The 23924-nt window shown below is 36.0% G+C and overlaps 1 protein-coding gene across 1 annotated transcript; it reads right to left on the minus strand.

Moving 5' to 3' along the window:
* Positions 1-825: 825 nt before the first annotated feature.
* Positions 826-13360, minus strand: LOC132158247 (cytoplasmic phosphatidylinositol transfer protein 1-like). The gene is made up of 10 exons (XM_059567578.1): positions 12894-13360; positions 10847-10995; positions 8655-8743; positions 8475-8482; positions 8289-8360; positions 5539-5631; positions 3007-3162; positions 2850-2913; positions 2598-2684; positions 826-1413 (listed from the first exon to the last, which is right to left on the minus strand). The coding sequence occupies exons 1-10, from the start codon at positions 12939-12941 to the stop codon at positions 1265-1267; spliced, it is 915 nt and encodes a 304-aa protein (XP_059423561.1). The 5' UTR covers positions 12942-13360; the 3' UTR covers positions 826-1264.
* Positions 13361-23924: the final 10564 nt, after the last annotated feature.

Raw genomic sequence — 23924 nt, forward strand, 5'->3', positions numbered from 1 at the left:
CTTTTCTTTTGAACTTATTAAAATAAATGTATCAAAGGATCCTGAAAAAAATGTATAAAGGTTTCCATAAACATTTAGTGGCAAATTATTGCTGAGGACATTTTGAAGAATCATCTGACACTGAAGAGTAATGGCTGTTGAGAATTCAGATTTGCTATCACAGAAATAAATGGTATTTTTTTTTTAAATATATAAAAAAGAGAAAATTTTAATATTTCAAATATGATTTGTTTATTTACTCTATATACACATGCATGTAGGTAACATAAGACACTAACAACTAAAATGAGCCTAATTGATTTATAAATGCGACAAGTGAACTTAGGGAGCAAAATATTATGTTCATTATGAAAAAAAATATATACATTCATTTTCAGAATTGTTAAAGTTATTACATTTTATTTAACAGTCTTATTAAATTATTTGTGTTTTTAAAGATGAACTCTAAGTGAGTGTTGGATGATGGCAAAGATCTTAATGTAAAAATAGAGCAAATGAGTATTCGATATAAAAAAAAAAAAAAAACTACTGATACTGATAAATAAGAAGTCCTTGAAAAAAATTGTCTGATAGCACCAGAGCATCATGCATTCCTTAAGTTTATTATTTAAAAAAACATTTGAAGAAATGGCACTTTCAACATTCTTCGGCCTGTTTGAATGGCTTGAAATAACAGCGTTGTCTTATTAATCAATGATGCAAAGACAGGTGTCAAATAAAACACAATGCTTCATCCATTTTAGTCTTTCATCTGATCACCCAGAGTACTATTGCTAGTTTTCTCGCTATGTGCTGCACGACTAAACAATCAATTGTGTTCCGTCAATAACCCATAACCCACTAGAGAATCAGCTAGTCACTTATGATTGCCATAATCCATATGATCAGGATTCACTGAAACAGTCTACTGATTATGTCAATAGAGGCTTTTCATCTCCATTCTGTAGTCCCCTTCATATTCATACGCAGTGGAATAGATCATTTGTTCAATGCAATGATTTTGGTGAGGTCTGTGTGAAACATGAATTAAGGCACTATGTTTTCACTTCATGAGAAGGTAGAGTCTTTTTACATAATATCTACAATTCTTCAGTAAGATGTTTTTGTTAGATGCCAGCCTCTGCATGGAACACAAGCATGCAAGTCCAGATGGAACGGAGGGCTGAGAGTGACAATGTGGAATGAGTTTCTAGTTTTGGTTAGAAGAGAATGTCCAAGTCCAGAATTTTGTTAAATGTAGGTACTGGCAGGGGACGATGTGGTGTTATTCTGGTGTAGAGTTTAATCTCATGGGATTTTTGAGGGAGGAAGGGCTTGGCATGTCTATAGTCTTTATCCCCATCTTTTTCAGTGACGATTCATCCGTAACAGAGATGGAGCGAGTAAGGCTGGGTCGCACTGGAGGAGCAGAGTCTGCAAAGAAGAAAAGAAAAGCCTTTTTTGTGCTTCTGATTTAGCGTATCATTTTGCATCAGTGTTTTTATGAGTCATGATGACTTCCTTATTAATAATGAAGTTGCATCACAGTGCTGACTAAACTGTACCAGTTGTGATGCAGTATAAAACGTTCACCAATAGAGGGCAGTGTGGACAGAGAGAGATGTTCACATTGACAATTGCATTAAATAAAAGCTCTGCCACGTGAATAAATGTTAAAGTGTGTATTCAAATGTATACAGGGTATATTTTACCAGTCGTTTGCTTTGCTTGGGAATTGAACCCATGACCTTGGCGTTGCTAGGGCCCTGCTCTATTGTTGAGCCACAGGAAAGCTAAAATCTATTTAAGCTCTAACTTGAATCTGGAAACATTATGAAAATCAGGTAAATATTTATTTGCCTGCACTTTCTCTAGGTTACTATTCAAACAAGCAAATTTTTGATATTGATTCAAACTTTTCATTAAATTGGTCATTCAAGGCACATTCCGCACCTTTTCACTAAAGAGAGTCTGATTTGTGATGTATATAATAATTTCTTGTGTTTTAAACGTATTTGAATATAATGTCCATTTTTAAACATTTTATTCAGAAAATAAATAAATTGGACATTTAAGAAAAAAGATTCTCATGGAATCATTTTAGAATTTAAAAATTAAATTGAAAACTTGTAATTCTTATTATTACTATTGTTGCTATTGTTAATGTTACTATATGTATATTTACAATAGCAATAGCCAAAAATACATTGTATGGGTCAAAAATTATTGATTTTTCTATTATACTAAAAATCATTAGGATATTAAGTACAGATCATTTTCCATGAAGGTATTTTGTAAATTCCCCACCATATACATATATATATATTATTCAATATATATATATTGATTAGTATTATTCATTGCTTTGGACAACTTTAAAAGCGATTTTCTATTTTCTCAATATTTAGATTTTTTTTCTCACTCTCAGATTCCAGATTTTCAAATAGATGTATCTCAGCCAAATATCGCCCTAACCTAACAAACCATACATCAAACCAAAGCTTATTCAGCTTTCAGATGATGTAAAAATTTCATAAAAGTGACCCTTATGACTGGTTTTGTGGTCCAGGATCACAAATAAGTAAGTACATTCCAAATGATTTTTAATTTCAGCGTACCTGTGCAGGTTATGTCACTCTTGAGTTTGCTGTTGGTTTCCTCCTGCTGTTTTCTCTCATACTCTCTCACCTGCTCGAGTGTCATTCCTGCAAGCACAAATATTTGTTACGCATTTGAGTGTGTATTTGCGAAGTATTAAGATGATGACGTACAGCAATCGAGTGCCAAACGAGGGATCAGGATTCTTGTGTGTACTTAACAGAGCATGTGGTTAATTATGGTAATGAAGCATTGCAATACATCTCATTTACCATGCCACTCGTCAATCCATGCCACCGCCTGTCTGTGTCCCACCAACAGAATGTCACGAATGTTCTATGATGAATCACAACATGCCGTAATATGACACATGATGGGATTACATGACTAAACAGCATGATGCAATGCATGGGATGTTATGGTCAGTACCCTGTGAATGAAGTCCTCTGTTCGCCCCTGAAAGCCATAGACCTCAAAGCTACAGGTGACTCTCTTGTAAGAGCACATGATGGGTTTAGTGGTGTTCCTCCAGCCATCCACAAGGGGTCCCCGGCCTGTTTTCTGTGACACCCAGTTGCTCAGATCCTGTTTGTTTTAAGTAAATACACATTACCTGCTGAGTGAGCAGATCATTGCTTGCTCTTGTGTGTGAGTGTGTGTGTTGCATGCTGTGCATGAATTACTGTACAGGGGTGACATTACATTTCACAGTCGATCATGTGGTGTCCCTTTTCTAAAGCGTTAGAGGCACAAATCTCATGCTTTTGGTTGTGAGACGTGTGATTAACTATTATCTAACGTGAACCTAAATTAACCTAGCATGAAAAGTATCTAGTATTACATTTTGGTATCAGCACTGTTTTAAAACAGTGTCTGTTTTTATCAGTTAAAATCTTTTAGTACATGATCCGTGGAGTTAATATTCAGTGAACTGTCATACAAGCTGTTATGAATAATTAACTCATTTTAATGAGCAGAAATGTAATATTTAGCTGCACTCTTGTTGATGCATGCATGATTCCTGTTACAAAAAATATTATTATTATTATTTTAAATAGGGACATAAGACATTTTTAAAGTTTTAAAGACCCTCTTAAAGTTTGACCAGTGAATAATCTTTTTCCTTTTTTCAATATTTATGCAAACTGTAATTTTGACTAGCTGTCATAAACTAATTAGTTCCTATTTTTTCCTATTTAGCATTGATTTTTATTTAATGCAAATTATATATTAATACAATAAAAAATGATTATTTGGCCTATTGATAGACTTTTTTTAATTATTTTATTAATTTGATTAATTTATAAATGTAATTTTGTCTCCATTAAATGGAAAAGTTTTTTATTTTTATTTTTGATGATAAAATGGAAATTAAATCCATCTAAAATTTATATTTGAAAGCCATTATTAACAATGATTAGGCCTATTCTGTGGATTATCAGGATTGTTTTTTTTTTATGAATTTATCAAATTAATTATCAGTTACAGAAAATAATCAGTTTTTTAACAACTTGTTATAATATGATATAATATTGGAACATTGATTCAACCATGGATACTCTAAAGTTTAGTTTTGGTCCCTTTTGTCTGTAGAAGTGATATAATAGTTTATTTGTTTGACTGCCTTTTGTCAACAAGTCTGAGCTTGTCTTCTGTGTCTCTCAGCTGTTTTTTCTTATTGAAAACTGTAATCCTTTTGGATTTGTCTCATTCCTAACTGCAGGCATATGACAGCTATGGATTTGAGGTTGCGCATGACTGAATATGTGAGTGTAACATGGAAACATGCTTTCCTCTGATGTATTATTTGTCCACTGAAAAGGCAGCAGATTCCAATGAACTGCATCACTAAGTAGAGCACATTGAGGAATGTGTTTTTTATGTAATCCTTGTCTTGCGGTTTTTGCTTCTGTGCTTGTGTGCACACACATTACTTATGTCTCTCTTGTGTCCTTTAAATGCTAGCTCTGTAGACCTTTGCACTGCTGTGAGGCCACAGAGACCTAAATAACACAGCTGCTTATTTGTGAGTCAAAGTTGTTCACCATTCCAAACCCAACTCCAATTCAAATCTTGATTTTTGAATGTGGTACAAATTTACAATTTAAATTTAAAGGGTTAGTTCACCCGAGAATGAAAATTTGTCCATCTCATCTACTCGCCCTCGAAGCATCCTAGGACCTAGGTGTATGTGACTTTCTTCTTTCAGAATAATCCAATCGAAGTTATATTAAATATTGTCCTAGCTCTTTCAAGCCTTTTAATGGGGGTAAGTGGGTGTTTGTTGTCAACAGTTCAGAAGACGTGAAATAAAGTGTGCACATCTGTAATAAAACGTCCCTCACAAGGCTCCGGGGGGTGCAATGCATATGTCTTTCATCTTCATCTTTAGATACAAGCGATTAAATTTGTTGTAAGTGTTTATATGAATTAGCTAGAAATGTTATCATATACCAAAAATATGGGATATTTCCAGAAACATTAAATTATATTAACAAACAGTGTTTGAAATGCTACTTAGGCTGCTGACTGAAAAATTGTAATAGGGATTTTTAAACAAAATGTGATTTTGAACTTGTACTTGAATTTTTGATTCTGCCCTTTATTTCTACTTTTCTGTTGATTTTAAAACACTGACAATATAAAGCCAGTTAATTATTTTATATAAAACAATGTGATTTTTAATGCATTTTTTTATACATAAAAAAATCATAATTGCTTTATATTTTAAGAAAAGTGTCTCTCTCAGGGGGATCATTATATTTAGGGGGTCCTTTGCTTGTGTTGGACTAATGAAATTCCTCTTATGTAGATTGCAGTTCCATACATTCCTCTTCCTGCCATTCCGATTCAAATCATTCAACTCATGAATTGAAAACGAGCCCGCTCTTAAATTCTGAATTTCACCCAGACCTGATTTTGTTTTGCCATGTACTTATGCATATAGGAATGCGTATGTACCTCTGACTTCTTATAATGCTTGTCAGGGATTGGATCACTCAAAATATCCAAAAAGCAGACATTGTCCTTTAGAGTGGGGTCATCACCAAACACCTGCACAGGAAACATCAGACAGCACGGTCAGACAAATCCAACAATATATCAAAGAACACACTGCTTTCTTATTCCACCAAGTCCCTAATGCCCAAATGAAAAATGACATCGCAGCTGCAAGTACTGTAAACACAGAGGCCTACAAATGCACCAGCTTCTGCATCTGATTGAAGACACTGGGAATGTGTTGCAGTGCTCAGAGCGATCTTCATATAAAATACCACACAATGCAACCGGTTAAACATTCTGTAGCCCATTACAGAACCTTGACACACTCCATAACACAAGACTCTAGGGCGTAGGCAGAGCCTCAGAATTAATGCAAAAAACATGGAAACAAAGAGTGCAAAATCAAGCCTACTATAGGCAGAAGTACTGAATTATGCAAACTACTGCAGGCCAGTGGAAAAAGAAAGCAGATAACAAGTCTTAACTTAAAGGAAGACTGCTTTGACTGTGCAGCATTGCAGGTGCTTTTTGCACCTGCTGGAATCTGAGAACGAAGGAAAAATAAGCAATTAAGAAAATAAGTGGTGTTCTCTTTTTTGTCTCTCTGCTTCAGACACTCTTTAGTCTTTTTATGTTGTTTATGGTTAAAAGCAATGCAAGTATTTTGCAAATGACTGCTCTTTTTCTGCTCTGTTCTTTCCTCTCTCTGTCTTTTTATCTCGGTCTCCTCATTGAAAAGCTGTTGTAATGTTTACTGTTGTTCCTCTCATCTGATGTGTTGACAGTATTATTTTCATTTGTTTGATTGTGCTGGATTTGTAAAACTTGCTATGTGTATGTGCCTGTATGCAAAACAGATTTCTTGTTTTTCATTTAGTGTTTATGTAATACACTCTCAGAAAAAAAAGGTACAAAAGATGGAACACCCTTGTACTGTAACTTCTTTACCTCTAGAGAGTGCATATTAGTACCTTTTGAAAGGGTACCACTGGGGTACCCTTTCTTTTTTACTTAGAATGTAGTTTAAATGTAGGTGTAAATGTGAGTGTATGTGAATGAGGGAGTGTGTCTGCTGTTATATGTGGAGAGAAAGTTGGGTCAGGAATCTGTAACAATTACAAAGTATCAATAACAAAACTCTCCCGCCATCTCCCTCTCACTTTGTTTCCACAGGCACACTCGCTCATAAATCTTTGAGTCGCTTTGTGGCAGGTTGGATCTTGTTTAAGTCGTATTTTTCATTTCTTAATAACAGAGAGCACTCCGGGGCAAATGCCTCTCTCTCTTTCATTCACTGTATGCAAACAAACACACTGCAAACCAGTAATAACTCAACTCATCATGGTAATTACTAAAAACTCTGAATGACAGCATGGCTAAATAAATTGTCTGTTTGTTCACTTTAAAGCAGGAGACTCTCATTACCTGCAGGCCAGTTGAAAAAATGTTTTTAAAATCTAAAACCTTGGAGTGACTCATGAGACTGAATTTTCTGAGCACTGCAATTTTCCCCATTAAGCTCCATCAAGAAACCAAAAACATTTGATGTCATGGTGAGAAGTTATTTAAAACAGATGCACAGTTTTAAAAGATTATTTTAATTTTATCTTAATGTCTTATTTATTTTAAAGTCTTATGGCCATTATTAAAATTCTGCAGTTTTTTTGTCTTAATAAATAAATTAAAAAAGACTAAAAACTAAAATTGTTAATTGTTAAATTATTTGTGTTTTTATAGATTAGCATTGGGTAAAAATCTAAAAATAAAAATTTGAGAAATGAACATGTCTACTAATATATCTAATTATGTAAAATATTAAACAGTAGTTGATATTAGTACTTATATACTATCTGTTTTTGAATTTTTGTATGCTCACCAAGGCTGCATTCAATTGATCACAGTATTATTGCAATTATTACACTTAAAAATGACTGTTTTTTTTTTTATTTTATTATATTTCAAAATGTAATTTATTCCTGTGATGGTAAAGCTGCATTTCCGCATCATTACTCCAGTCTTCGGTGTCACATGATCCTTCAGAAATCATTCTAATATGCTGATGTGGTGCTCAACCATTTCTTCTTATTATTAATGTTGAAATAATTATCATTATTTACAGTAAAATTAACAGTTGAGCTGCTTAATAATTTTATGGAAAATGTGATACAATTTTGTTCAGGATTATTTGAAGAATAGAGAATTCAAAAGAAGAATTTATGTAATTTATTTATTTATTTGTATTGTGTAACACGTGTTTACTGTCACCTTTCAGCAATTTAATGCATCCTTGTTGAAAGGGGGCTTTTTTTTACTAAGTCGTGAACTTTTGAATGGTAGTGAGCTGTGCAGAGCACCAAAAATAAAAATGTGGTATCCATTAACTGAAGACATGTCACAGTGAGTTCTGGTTGTCTTAAATACAAGAGACCTAGATTTTCTAAACGTCTGAACAAAATCTTTTTGACCCACACCAGTAGTTTGAGGCCCTGCTTTAACGGCATTGGTGTCATATGTCACAGGAGGCACGAGGAAGGTGGAGTGTTTGGATCTTGCCTGACTGTTACTACTGAGTGCTTCAGAGACAGACACAAGCACAATGGCCTTTACAAGGACGTGTGCAGCTGATGAATCGTCCTCCCTTAAGAGGATTATCTCCTGTGTGAAAGAGTTTGTTAGTGTGTGTATGTGTGTTGCCAACTCTCACTCACATTTTCATCGCAGCCGTTGTCATTCTCAAAGTGTGTCTCTATCTTGACATGGAACCTCGGCAGGAAGGAACACTTTTGGAAAGACCAAAGAAGAGAGAGAGAAACACGAGAAGGAGAGAGTGAGGTGATTATGTTGAGCCCAGAGCAAACTGCATGAGTCTGAGCTGACAATATGAGAATACTTACCGTGTACTCTATAGTAAAACACCAGTGGATGGAGAAAAAGAAGGGTATGCAGAAGAGAAATAGGGTGTTAGGTCACAGCTGGTTGCATTGAATAGACAACATAGATGTGCATGCCATGTGGTGATACATTTAATATTCAAACACTTTTGTATTTATTGTAATCAAAATGTTTAAACTCACCTGTTACAGTGTAAGGGTAGAAGTTCCAGGCAGTTTCTGTGATATAAAAAAGCATGGGGACAAACTTTCTTATCCAGGTTGGCAGTTTGCTGAACAGAGACATAAAGGGAAACATGAGAAAATGTTAGGACACAACAGACCTATTAAACAAAAGACAAAAACAGCCCTCAGCTTAAACCACCATGAATTTCCATGTGGGTGTAGTTAGGTACTGAAATGCACCATGCAGTTCAACAGTTGAACTTGTGATCACAAGTGAAACTGTTAAAATTGATCATCTAGCACAATCTTTCTGGTGAAGCTGGATGACAAAATTCCATTTGTTCATTAGTTTATAGTTGTACAAAAGCCAAGTGGAGTGTTTTATATTTCTCTTCACAGACATTTCTGTTATACTTTAAGATGCCTTTCAAAGTATGTTATAAATAATGTTCATAATGTTTGTTACCTTTAATGTTTTTCTGTATAATTTGTGTCATGAACTAACAATGAACAATACTTTCACAGAATTTATTAATCTAGATTTATGTTCATTTCCAATTTGTCAATTTTCAACATTTTATATAGTATGAATTAACATTAGTATATTATGGAAAAATTGGAATTAACTATGTATGATTGTATTTGTAAAAGTTAACATAAACCTCGACAACAAATTCATAATTAACAAATTTTATTTAAAATAAATGCAGTTTTTTTTAAATCACAGAATCTTGAAAAAATGTTATATTTCCACAAAAAAATATTAAGTAGCACAACTGATAAATAGCACAAATGTTTCTTGAGCAGAAAATCGACATATTAGAATGATAGGACTGAATGGCTGCTAAAAAGCTTTGTCTGTTTGTTTGTCAGCTTTGCCATCACAGAAATAGAAGAAATTTTAAAATGTATTCAAATGCAAACGGTTATATTAAATTTGAAAGATAATATATAATATCAATGCCTTGCTGAGTGTAAAAGACTTTAAAAAAAAAAGAACAATAGTATTGCTTAATGGTCAACTAACTGAAAAGAGTAAGTTCTGATAAAATGTCTTGCATAATATGTTTGTTTTGATGTTTTCTATCTTGTGCAATGCCAGTCATTTAAAGTTAAGTGTCCAGATACTTTTTAGGCCACTTTAGAGGTGCATGTGTGTTTGTGTTTTGGGTCAAAAGGTCAAACGACCGTCACAATAGCTACAAGTCTCACTTATAGAAGAGTCTGGTGCCATCTGTCCCTTACAAAAACACAGTCAGAGACCAAGAAAACCCCACTACCGAGCGAGAGAGATAATGAACTCCACACTGTAAGATAAGGCAGCACAGACAGCGCTTGAGATTTACAGCCTGAGGACTTGAGTGATGGATGGATGGACAGAGGATGAGAAGAGAGGGGTGGAGAAGAGAAGATGTAGATCATTTATGGTCAGCCAGTTGTGTCGAGAGCGTTCTCACACTCTCTCTTTCCCATTCCTGAAGTGACAGACATTTCCACAACGTGTTCCAGCAGAACAGCACATTCCCACCCCAAAACTGCCATTACATTACGATCCTTTGCCGCTCGTGTCTTGATGCTACAAGTTAAATTATTCATAATTACAATGCAGCGGTTCAGCGTGCTGTACTTGTAAACAGCATATAATGATCTCGTCTGCGGTAATATCAGCATTTGAATTAGACTCACATGCTTCACGATAAGATTTATTTGACCATTAGGAACTTAATGCTCTGCCCTTTTGGTCTTTGCTAACACATTAATGGCTTGAAAAATGTGTTTTACTGCTAGAGGTGCAGTAATTCATATTCACAACAGCATCTAATGACTGAGTGTGTGTGTGTGTGTGTGTGTGTGTGTGTGTTTTTTGTCCTTGTAGGGTGAGAGTGTAAGGAACACAAGAAAACAGGCAATTACAATAAGTGTGTGTGCATGTTCACGGCGTGGGATGATATCTGACTGAATGTGTACGTGATCTTCTGTCGGATGCTTATGCTGATGTGTGGTTCTGCTTGGAGCCCGACAGGAAAATAGAAGGCGTTTTTGGAAGGAAAGTGAGCGATGGACGGAGCTGTGCTGCATTCATAAATGTGTTAGCTGCAGTCATCAATAATAGCTGATCGCTGGCACGTTGGCAGGTGGGTGATGTAAACCGTGAAAGAAACAGGATCACTTATGCGTGCACGTGTGTGTGTGTGTGTGCGCGGCTTCACCTGTTGAGGTAGATGCGTTTCTCTGTGATCTGTCCGGCTCCGTGTTTGGGGTCTGTGCAGGGCTCATTACGGACGACCTCCACCCCTTCGCCCCCTCCGCTCTGCTCACTGCTGTGCTTGCTGATCATGTATAACTGGCCGATCTTGTACTGAGGAAGAGAGAAAGAAATTGTTGACCTCTGTCTGTGACCTCATATGTTTCATTTCCCCCTTCTTCTTTTTTTTTTGGACTTGTTCTGAGTTCTAGATTCAAGAAATGGCTCGTTTTTAGCTCATAAGGTGGAGTGTGAATTGAATTGGAATTTAAATTGGAATGACAGAAAGTTGAATTTACAGAATTCAGTCAGAGAAATTAGTCTAATGTAAGTTTTGAGACGAAACATAAATATTTTCATTGTTTTTAACTAATTATGACAATTAATTTACCGATCTGTATGTAAAAAAATGTCTAATAGCCTATGTAATTTCTCTCTCTCTCTCTATCTATCTATATATTTATATATATACACACACACACACACACACACACACACACACACATAATAAATATACATAGTACACACACATATATTATGGAAACTAAACTTTTTTGGAAACTTCATGTGTATTTATTAATTATATAATATTATATTATATAATATATTATTAGTAATTATTATAATTTAATGCATTATTAAGTAAATTGGAGCTTTATAGGAAATTGTGTTCTTCCATAATGATACATAAAATGTGATATATTAAATATAACATCTATAAATAAATACTTAAAATGACATTTCTGTAGGTGCTGTTTTGCTATAGAATTTGATTATTAATATAATATAACATTTTTGTAAATATGTTGATGATATGTGCTAACAATGCTTATGGGCAATTGTTTTAAAAAATAAAAAGTAATATCAGCAATATAAAAATGTCATGCATTTAAAGCTTTTGAGAATTTCTTCCATGATCCATCAAATGAAAATTAATTTAATTATATTTCAATCAAATATTTAAATTATTTTAATTGACTATATGTATAATATTTAATTAATTTAATATAATAAATATTTTAATAACTACATATGTGTGGAATTTGTTAATATTATATGTAATGTAATATAAATATTAATATTAATATATTTTACATGGTATGTATTTTAAAATCGGTTTGATTTACATATTTAAATTAGGTGTTTTAAAAGAATTATTAACAAAATCAAAAACGTCATGAGTTTAAAACTCCCATAAATACTAAACCCTTCCACTTAAACATCATTGTTTATCATAGAGTGCTTGATCTCTCATCTGCCATATGTTTCGTTTTTGTTTTGTCCTCTAAAGACTAAAGTGTTCTGGATACATAAATGTTTCCGCATATCCTCCTGAAAAGCTGTGTTGGCAGCACTGACAGGGTTCCCGCTTTTTTTTTCTGAGGACTTTCTTTTGAAATCCGTTAATGTGAAAACTCACTCCAACAATCATTGTCACCGATGATGATGACAGAGACCTTGTGAAGTCTTGGAGAAAAATGCTGCCTGTACGCACAACAGAGCTTCTCCAGAAAAAGGGGGCGGTGCACCTGTCTGGAAACTATTCGGTCTAGTGCTGATGTAGACCATAGACAAATTCTGAGGCAGACTTTTAGGTCAGGTGTGCTTGTGTGGACTTGTCTGATCTGAACGAGCACAAGCTGGCTACTTGAAGGTGAAACAGAGACAGACTAAACAATCCCTGACCCTCTTGTAGAAATCCCAAGCCGTTTGTGGCAAAAGGCCTTTGTGTTTCGCTCCTAGCCTTGAGGTGAATAACTCACTCCTGCCTTCAGAATAAAATCACGTAACTGGTCAGACCCGTTTAGGTAAAGAAAACGGCTGAAATGGAGAGATTATGTAATACAACCCACAGACATATACACAGAACGACAAGATTTCATCTGCATAAACAGAGTGGAATAGAGATCCTGTTAACCTTTACTTTTATACACACTAATCACGAGGACAGCTGCTGTACACCCAAACATATGGACACAAACCCAAACACACGTAAAAAGTTACAAACTTACCTCATCGACAGTGAGCGGCATGCATATCCGGTATTCTTTCATCAACATGGTTTGGCTTAAATGGGCTTTGTTTTATCCTTTTATCTCTCTTTCCCTTTTTGTTTGTCTTAAGCGACTGTTTCCTATTTTCAGACTGTCAGCATGAAACTGTCAAGCGGTTTCCGTAAAGCAAAGTTGCACCCTTCTTCCTCTCTCACTTCACTGATGTCAGAGCTGGTCCTGTAAACTCTGCCAATGTAGCCGCCGTGTTTATTTGATTGTTCTCATACTCTCTCTGTCTTTCCTTCTTTCCTGGCTCTTTTATCATGAATGCACTAGTTTCCTTAGCATTCAGTTCTTCCGTTCTGTTTTTAATTTATGGTTTAATGTGATATTACCGAGGTAAGAGCAAAACTGAAGCTTCCTCTCTCTACTTCTTTCTTTCTGTGAGTGTGAAAGAAGAAAACAGACTGCAGTTTTCATGTGTAACCTTGCCATGTTCTTTGCCCCTCCCTCTTCCCTCCCCTTGTGTCGGTTGTGTGCATTCTTTTCTTGTGTGCTCTTCTTTATTTTTCTTTCCTCCCTCACTCAGTCCACCACTTCCCTCCTCCACCTGACTTTACTTTCCTCTGCTGATTTCCCGCACATCTACTTCATCTCTTGTACTTACAGTCCTAGTTTCACTTTCTCTCTGCTTTTTCGCCTGCTATCTTTATATACAGTATCAGTATAACTCCACTTTGCCCCAGATTAAACAAACTCTGTTTACAATACAAAATGCACTGACCTGTAGACTGCAATGTCCTTTCTGCCAGACAGAAAGTCTGTGTGTGTGAGAGAGAGGTTTACAATACTGTCTCAAAGTCAGTGCATTTTTTCAATGAATACTTTTATTCAGAAAGGATGCATTAAATTGATCAAAATTGACTCTGAAGACTTCAAGATTTCAATTAATGCTGTTCTTTTGAACTTTCTGTTCTTCAAAGAATCTTGAAAAAAATTTTTTTTCCAAAAAAGTCGTGATGAAAAGTCTATAACATACTTTGGTTAAAATTTCTCAATGGTAGTGTAGAACAACAAAATCAGCTCTGTTTTCAGTAAGCCGTCTTAGTCCATGTTCCTTTAAATGATAATGAGCTGTGCTGACCCCACCCCTCTCTTCCGTGGGGAGATCAGCCGTTCTCATGATACTGTTTACTTTCACTGCGGAACTTGCTAACTAGTACATTATTGGGAAAGACGATTTGCAAAGATTCATAAAATAACCTTATACTCACTTCTTCTGTAGGTGAGGCTGGATCCCGAATGATGTACCTAAATACGATAAATGCATTTAGGTAGAACACATTCCCTTCAAAAACAAAGGTAATTCACTGCGTCTTCAGTGGCTCAGATGTTGGGAGCAAATGATAACTGCTATGTTCATGATTGCATCCAACAACAAAAGACCTCAATTGCTTGGAAGACATTCTTGTCTACATCTGCTCCAGCGTCGAAACAATGGCGGACTCATGATGTCACACAGACAGGCATCTGAGATCGGCTCCATTGGAGAAAGGGGAAATGATTTAATGAGATTAAAAACATACACACACACACACACACACACACACACAAAAAACACAGGGTGGATCTTTATCATTAAAAGGGTGTTTGTGTACACACACTGCCAATACACGTTTCAGTTCAAACAACTTAAAAAGTGACAAGTAAAAGTGCATGACAAATCCGAAGACCCCTTTAAAATAGAAAGCGGTTATTTTAAATTGTAATAATATTTCACATTATTAGTGTGAGCACACTTATTTCAAAAACATAAAAAAAATCTTACCGACCCCAAACAGTTGATACTACAGTAAATGTTGTATAAAAATGCAAAAGTTTGAATGAAATGACATAAAATCATAAATATCGGTGTGGTACAACTTCCATGATATTGTAATGAAGAGAAAAGCCTTCTTGGAAAGTAATTTGGCATAATCATTCATTATTTTACTTTTTTTTCTCAAGAAACTGCTTCGCTGCTTATTATTTGAAATAGATTTGTCTGCATGTGGTGCAACTGACATGTACAAACATGCATAAAAAAATTTAAATAATACAGAGGATATGATTGTGTCAAGGTCAACAAGTCTATTAAATTATCAGATCATTTGATCTTTAAATGACAAGACATGGCACTTTTGTAAAGTGTCATGTGGTGTGACTCCTTAAAAACATAAGTACAATACTTTGTATTGAAAAATAAATGTAAAGACATTTTGTGTACCACTGCAAATGCTAAAAAAGGTGGGAATAATAGGGAATAGCTCAGTACAAAAACAAAGTCTATAGAAATTCTCCACTATGATGGAAAAACAAACCTGTGCGTGAATTTTATCAGAGGTGGTTGCAGGGCACTCACGCACCCGCTTGAAGTCCATGGTGCTCATCTGATTAAAGATTATCTCAAGTACAGGAGAAAGGTAATTAAGCAGTACAGGAGGAGAAATTCCTCATCTCCCCACCATACTCTCACTCAGCACATCCAATCCCCATTTGCACTTTAAACGCCCCCAGCAAAGCATAATCGTTTTCTGCTCTGGTGATTTTGGTTTTACTGTGAACTGCCCTGTTTTCTTTCCTTAGCATAACTATGTTGTCTTCTCAAAGCACAATAGTGTTACACCTTCAATCCTCTAACAAAAGGAACCGACTCGGCTTCTGAGTGAATGGTAATGTTTTTGGTTTCTGTTCTGTTCAATTGTTTTATCAGCTTAACCGGATCTGGCTAAACTAAACCCTGTCATCTTGCAGCTAGCGGCAGAGTCAATATGTTTTATTTTCAGTAGAGATATACCAGTTGCCTGTGCGCTGTAGCTGGTATTAGGTTAGAATGGAAACCATGAGAAAGAAAACTCAGGGGGAACGAGGGAGAACTGAACACAAACTAGCCTGCTGTGTTCTGAATGAATCTGTGAGAACTGGTTGAACAACTGTATCAGTAGAGTGTGCAGACATTTTAGATTTTTTATTTATAATGTATTTTTTACACCTGAGATGGCACTACAACTTCTCTACATCTGCTGCTCTTGATCCTGGGATTTTGTAAGGCAAAGGATTGATTAATAGTAGATACCAAGTTCAGCAAGACACAGTCAGTCTGAACATATTAGTCTTATTTTCACTTTCTGTTTTTTGTTTTGTTTTACTGTAAAATATCAAAATTGTAGTAAATGTATGAGGAGGACCATGTGTGTCTCCATTATAGCACTGGATTGCATAACACAAACCTGTTTGACGACTGTAAATTCTTTCTTAGTTGTACTTACACATTTGTGTGAATGCAAATGAATGTCCAGAACTGTCATTGTCATTCCTTGACAATGCTCCCTTTTCCAAGTTTTTTTGTACCTCACATAAGGCCACTCATAGTTTAAAATTGTGGTATCTAGACTGGCCAGACATGTTTTTTTAGTATGTACTAATCTTTTCTTCTGTATTTTGATGAAAGAATTGCCACAAATGAAAAAAAATGCAGGACGGGAACTTGTTCTTCGCATCGGTTGTTGATTGGATTTGGGATGTGGGTGTTAGTAGTTAGTGAGTTTTAATTTCATTCAGACTTACTGATATAGTTTGTCAATTGTCAAGTCTTAAAAGATTATTATGGGATAAATTCAAGTTAAGCCCAATCAACTCATTCCTTGTTTTCCTACAAAATAAGCAAAAATCAAGGTTAGGTTGAGGTTGCTGTATTTTTTAAATTCTGTATTTAATGTTTATGTATTGGCACCATTCACTTCCATTGTAAACTTTTTTTTTGTAAGCCAGATTTTTCAAGTTTCAAGTTTTCAAGAAAAAGTGGGAATTCATTTTTGTGACAGCATTATGCCACAAATGTGGATTGATCTTAACTAGTACCGAAACCTGAATATTTCTTAAACATGATAAAGTAGAGCAGACAGAACGGTCTACATTTCGTAATGCCTGGAGGGCTGCATTCTTTGCCAGCTGAGAGCACTGATTGGTTGGGCCTTTTAATGATATATATGAGAACTTAGCACACTCTGGGATAAAGCCCAAACCCCCGGTGTTCTGGATGATGAAGTGCTTTTCAATCTTCTCATCGAATCTCTATCTGAACCTGTCGAATACCTCTCGAGAAGGAGAAAGAGGGGTCTTGAAACATGCGGCATCATGCCATCATTAGCAGTGGATGAAGCTGTTCGGTGAGAGTAATACTGTTTAAATGGAATTATAAGTGATCAGATAAATGACCTCAGGGACTGAAGGCTCTCATGGCTTCCATCAGCTCTGTCTGAACCCTCCAACTATGCCGTACCAACACAAGCGAGAAGCCTTAAAAAATAATTATTCATACAAAGTCTTTAGATATTCCCAAATGCGGATACTTGAAAACGGTGATGTGCTTTTGCGCTTGTTACGTTAATTAGCTCGGGATTACAATGCCCATCATTTTATCATCTGTGAAAACGAATGTGACGTATTGTAGCTTTTTTTCTTTGCTGAAAGCCTAATTGCGTGTCTTCGTTTAACACGAGCCCAGTCAGGGACAGGGTTCAGTCTCACTGTAAGGAAAAAAATCTTTAAGAGGAAGAAAATTTATTCAAGAAATGAAATGTAGCGGATTTAAACAGAGCCGTTCTGCGAGGGCACCGTAAAGGATTAGCCCTATTCTTCTCAGAAGGTCGCTGACAGCTATTGCGCAAAAGTACTTGGTTATTTTCTATTATAGCTCGGACCGAGAAAAAATTCAATTGTCGTCGAGGTCTCCCAGTGCGAAAAGAAAGTCTGTGTGGCACTGCTGAATACGGCTCTCACTCTCTCCATCTTCCCTCAGGCAGTCTCTCTCTTAAGTTCTCCTGTTAGCTTCCTCTGCTCTTCTCCCTCGTGTCTTCTTGTTTTATCCAACACTAATGCCAGATGCCATGTCGTAGTCCGTATTATCCCAAGGCCTGTATCAACCTTTAATATGATTCCTATAAGGCCCTGTGCATGCCTCTGGGAATGCTGCTCAATCCTCCATCTACTATTTACTTGATTAAATGGGATTTTTCTTTATGAACTCTAATAAATCTTGGTGAGTAGATGAAGAGAGAATGAAAGAAACACCAACAGAGAGCGGAAAAAAGGAGTCAAGAGCGAGGGCAGGAGGAAGCGTAGCCTTTGCATTCCCCAATCTGATTTGATGGGATTTACTTGTGACTATCAATGTTTACTCATCTGTTGTGCTCTGAGCTATAACTCAAACAACAGGACACATACATTATACATAGAGAGCGAGCGAGAGAGAGGGTGCAAAGGGTGTGAACATAAATTCCACTGAATGAAAATTGTAAACATGCCCTCACTTCAAAATCACACTCATTCGCTTTGACAGTTTATGTGGCAAACCATTCAATTGACATCTGTCACTGCCCAATGGGAATCAGACTGATGAATGATATGTGGGTATGTGCAACCTGACAACTAGAACACTGGTCCCCTTGCTCTCTCGCAAAAATCACTGTGGTGATTGAGTAGGTTGCACCAGCCCATATAAATGGCCTTAATGAATAGTTTACCCAATTTCTATCCTTTTGTTGTTGTTTTTTTCCAACTATATTCAGTGGGGTCCAAAACAATGTTGGCACCTTGGCATCTAGGGTTTGACACCTTCATACTGATGCAAACCCATGTTCATTTTTTAATTATGACAATATTTCCATTTTTGGGTACTATACCTTTAAGTGAATACTTGGCTGCTGTTCATAAAATAATATTTTACTGCAAAATATGACAATTCTTTTGTTTATAAGCCTAAATTTTTATTCAGAATTTTGAAAAGCTTTGCATTAGTGTTAATTTGGTAATGGTTGATATTTCAAAAAATACTTTCGCCACATGTAAACTCTAATAAATTACATTTTCTTAAAAAATAAGGTACATAATTATAAAATAATTTGTAGACTTAAAGGTTTAAATGAAGTTTTTAAGTTTTTAAATTGGTAAATACTATTACATCAAACAGGAATTTTATATAGCCTATTTACTCTAACTCATACTTATATAAAGAAAACTAAATGTCTGATTTTTGGGAAACGTAGAAGTCCTGAAGATTTAACTATTGAAGTACTGTGTGATAACACCAGATTAGAAAGAGTTTATGAAAACTCCTTTCTGGGCGTAATAATTGACCATAAGCTCAGCTGGAAACCACAAGTCAATTGCATTAGTGCTAAATTGGCAAAGATCACTGGTATACTTTGTAAAGTGAGACACATATTGAACCAGGAAACAATGTATATTTTATATTGCGCGCTTTTTCTTCCTTATTTGTCCTATTGTACAGAGGTGTGGGGCAATACCTATAAAACCACCCTAAAGACGATATGCACTATGCAGAAAAAGGCAATGAGAATAGTTTGCAATGTTGGCTATCATGCACATACAAATGATTTATTTTTAAAATTACAAACATTAAAATTTAAAGACATAGTTGATCTTAAGACCACACAAATTATGTACAAAGCTAAAAACAAAGTACTCCCTAATAATATTCAAAAATGGTTTAAGGAAAGAGATAGTAGATATAATTTAAGAAGGAGAGGAAATCTCTCTCAATCAATGGCACGTACTACATTCAAACGCATGTGCATATCTGTCAACGGGGTGAGGCTGTGGAATAATTTACCTGTAACAATTAAGGAAAGCAAACATATTGTGCAATTCAAAAGAAGGTTTAAAATGTCTATATTAGAAAAGTATATAAATTAAGGTGGACATGGGACAAATGTCTCATTTCCTATTCAAGAGGTTGATTTGAATTACCATACAGTCTGTTTCTTGCCATTTTGCATATATTTAAATTATTTTTTTTTATATTGTGTGATTTATTTTCAGATAAATGTACTTCAAATGATTAAGTTTTTTCTCAATAAGGATAAATTATGATATCTTGCAAGAGTAAACAGTAGCCGTTTCAAAGCTAGATGTGTAAAAGGGGAAGGCAAATATAAGATAGCATCTTCCTTCTCCTTTCTTGTTTTTTTCCCTTTCTTTTGAACATGCTGAGATTTTTATTTTTATTATTTTCTGTTAAAATATGTTTTGTTACTAATGATCATGTTCTGAAGAAGAAAAAGAAAAAAAGAATAAATTTATTCATTCATTCATTCATACTACAGTTCTTTCTGATCCTCAGATCTGATTGGCTGAGGGGAGTGTGATATTCTAGTGATAACAGAACTCCAACCGTTGCACTGTTTACAGTATATCACTCCGCTTTCCATATTTCTCACAGCGAGTGTCATGGCGGACACCCACAACAATTTTAAAAATAATACTGTTTTTGTGTCTTAAAATATGTTGTCTAAATAACAAAGATAATGTCTATTTGAAAGATGTTTTTGGAGATGTGAGCTCCAGGATGTCAGCGGCCATTCAGCGCTCATGAACCCACCGAGAGCAGCCTCACCTCAGCCAGATCTTCAGGAATTTGCCACTGGCTCTGATGTCTCTATAGTGTATGGTGGTTAAACACAAGATATAATTCGTTTTGGGTAAATCCAACAGGCAGTCTTTGGTCTCATTAATTTATTATTTGTTCCATTGCAAGTTTTGGCTGAGGGCAATATTGCTCATATATCAGAGGCGGATCTACGGGGTGGCAAGCCACCCCTGGGATACAGTCTTGCCACCCCTGTTGCCACCCCATTTATAAATCAGATAATATTTTTTAAGTATATTTTATGTTCATAGCCTACAAGCTGAAGGCCAAGGAGACCCGCACCAAACTCCTCTCAAACAGAAATCGCAGATTTAGAATCCCCTCCCCCTCACAGTCACAATGGTTTCACCCATCACCAGCACAGCAGCGATCCCCGCGGAATTTCACCAGTCAGTGCAGCAGGGCAGCCTGGGCACACTGTACAGTGCATCTGTCTGCAGTACGCAGTGTCTCGGAGAAGAGAGGTTGATAAGCAGTTATCAGTGAGTTTAGAGGTAAGTTTGACACCAAGTCGAAAAAGTCCATAAGCAGACAGTTAACCCTGCAACATCCACATTGTTATGTTATTTACATCCGCATTACTTTGTTGTCTCATTGATTTTTATATGATCGTCAGGTCAGATAAGGGTCTAACGTTAGTCTAGCTTTTTGTGTGTTTAAACTACTGCTGTGACAAAATTGGCATGCATCCACTTTCCTAACATCTATGACTATCCAATTTAGAAAAATGCCAAATTAAACTGACATATCTAAGCGGTGTCATGCTGGTGATGCACAAGCACTGCACGTTTGACTCACATGGACACCTGTTATCAACAACGTGACCGTTTTCTCTCTGGTTGACCACGTATTTTGCAGTTAGCCCTACATGACTGAAATTCTACTCAATCACAACAAGTAGCCCACTACTTTCAAACCCTACTCAGAGTAGGCTACTAGTCTAGACATTTGAAGCAGACTCTTGATAGTGATTACACAGAGAAAGGGGTCCACAATTCACAAATTAAGACCCACACCATCCAAAAACCCAGCTATGTTACATCTCTGATTTGACTCCCACTCTGTGTAATGTAGTGTAGAGAACAAAACACATTCAATGAAAACCGTAGCATTTCAAATTATGAATAATGTCCAAAGGTCCCCCTCCTGAAACCTCATGCCACCCCTTTCCCACCCCAGGAAAATATCTCTAGATCCGCCACTGTCATATGTGTGTCACTGTCATTATGTAATTATTTAGATAGGGTTAGGTTGCAACTATGTTTACTGTTGCAAACCTTAAATGTTTTGTAGTGTATTACGCAGTGCATATCCTATAACTTTACACTTGCCCCTGTTAAGGACCGCTATTAAGGACCTTATAATAAAAACTAATAAGTATGAAATAGATATGAATGAACTTTCATTGAATGACTAAGTGTTTTGACTGTTATTTCCAATACCCAATTCCAAAAAAGTTGGGACACCGTACAAATTGTGAATAAAAACAGAATGCAATGATGTGGAAGTTTCAAATTTCAATATTTTATTCAGAATACAACATAAATTAAATATCAAATGTTTAAACTGAGAAAATATATTTTTTTAAGGGAAAAATAAGTTGATTTTAAATTTCATGGCATCAACACATCTCAAAAAAGTTGGGACAAGGCCATGTTTACCACTGTGTGGCATCCCCTTTTCTTTTTATAACAGTCTGCAAAATTCTGGGGACTGAGGTAAAGTTGCTCTAGTGTAGGAATAGGAATGTTGTCCCATTCCAGTCTAATACAGGCTTCTAGTTGCTCAACTGTCTTAGGTCTTCTTTGTCTTTATGATGCGCCAAATGTTTTCTATGGGTGAAAGATCTGGACTGCAGGCTGGCCATTTCAGTATCCGGATTCTCCTTCTACGCAGCCAAGATGTTGTAATTGATGCAGTATGGGGTCGGGGATTGTCATGTTGGAAAATGCAAGGTCTTCCCTGAAGAGACGACATCTGGATGGGAGCATATGTTGTTCTAGAACTTGGATATACCTTTCAACATTGATGGAGCCTTTCCAGATGTGTAAGCTGTCCATGCCACATGCACTCATACAACCCCCATACCATCAGAGATGCAGGCTTCTGAACTGAGTGCTGATAACAACTTGGGTTGTCCTCTTTAGTCCGGATGACATGGCGTCCCATGTTTTTAAAAAGAACTTCAAATTTTGATTTGTCTTACCACATAACAGTTTTCTACTTTGCCACAGTCCATTTTAAATGAGTCTTGGCCCAGAGAAAATGCCTGCACTTCTGGATCGTTTAGATATGGCTTCTTTTTTGACCTATAGAGTTTTAGCCGGCAACGGCGAATGGCACGGTGGATTGTGTTCACCGACAATGTTTTCTGGAAGTATTCCTGAGCCCATGTTGTGATTTCCATACAGTTGTATTCCTGTTTGTGATCAGAGATGTATAAAGTACTAGAGACCCAGACTTGAGTAAAAGTACAAGTGCTCTATCAAAAAAATGACTTGAGTAGAAGTTGAAGTGCTCTTTAAGCACCACACTTAAATAGAAATACTAAAGTATTCAACATTTTTTGTACTTAAGTATTGCAAGTAGTCTATTTGAAAATTTACTACTCAAGTACTGAAAGTAAAAGTACAAGTATTGTGTTATGTAGTTATTAAAGAAAGTAGTCAAAAGTTTGAACATATTGTTTTTACTATTTCAAATGATTAACCTAAAGGACAATCACAATTCCTTTGACTGTAACTTTTTGTAAACAAAAAACAGATTAAAGGGTTAGTTCGCCCAATTTGCAAAATTATGTCATTAATGACTCACCCTCATGTTGTTTCAAACCCGTAAGGCCTCCGTTTATTTTTGGAACACAGTTTAAGATATTTTAGATTTAGTCCGAGAGCTCTCAGTCCCTCCATTGAAACTGTGTGAACGGTCTACTGTCCATGTCCAGAAAGGTAAGAAAAACATTATCAAAGTAGTCCATGTGACATCCGAGGGTCGGTTAGAATTTTTTGAAGCATCGAAAATACATTTTGGTCCAAAAATAGCAAAAACGACGAATTTATTCAGCATTGTCTTCTCTTCCGTGTCTGTTGTGAGAGAGAGTTCAAAACAAAGCAGTCTGGATATCCGGTTCGCGAATGAATCATTCAGTTCACCAAATCGAACTGAATCGTTTTAAACGGTTCGCGTCTCCAATACGCATTAATCCACAAATGACTTAAGCTGTTAACTTGTTTAATGTGGCTGACACTCCCTCTGAGTTAAAACAAACCAATATCCCGGACTAATTCATTTACTCAAACAGTACACTGACTGAACTGATGTGAAGAGCGAACTGAAGATGAACATCGAGCCGAGCCAGATAACGAACAACAGACTGACTCGTTCACGAGTCAAGAACACTGATCTATATATAACTTCTATTATAGATCAGTGGTCAAGAACCGTTTCTGTCAGACGTGTCCGATTCGAGAACTGAGGAGCTGATGATACTGCGCATGTGTGATTCAGCGTGAAAGAAAACCGACACACAGAGCGTCTGAACCGAACTGATTCTTTTGGTG

This window comes from Carassius carassius, chromosome 15, assembly GCF_963082965.1.
Source record: "Carassius carassius chromosome 15, fCarCar2.1, whole genome shotgun sequence".
NCBI classification, from domain to species: Eukaryota; Metazoa; Chordata; class Actinopteri; order Cypriniformes; family Cyprinidae; genus Carassius; species Carassius carassius.

Bases quoted from the DNA above. Each gene is read 5' to 3' on its own strand.
- LOC132158247 (XM_059567578.1), bottom strand. From the start codon at position 12,941: ATGTTGATGAAAGAATACCGGATATGCATGCCGCTCACTGTCGATGAG. The intron at 2,685-2,849 runs GTAAATGAGATG...TTGTGCTTGCAG, and splicing joins ATGGATTGACGAGTGGCATG to GAATGACACTCGAGCAGGTG. The intron at 1,414-2,597 runs GTACGCTGAAAT...TCTTCTTTGCAG, and splicing joins GAGTGACATAACCTGCACAG to ACTCTGCTCCTCCAGTGCGA.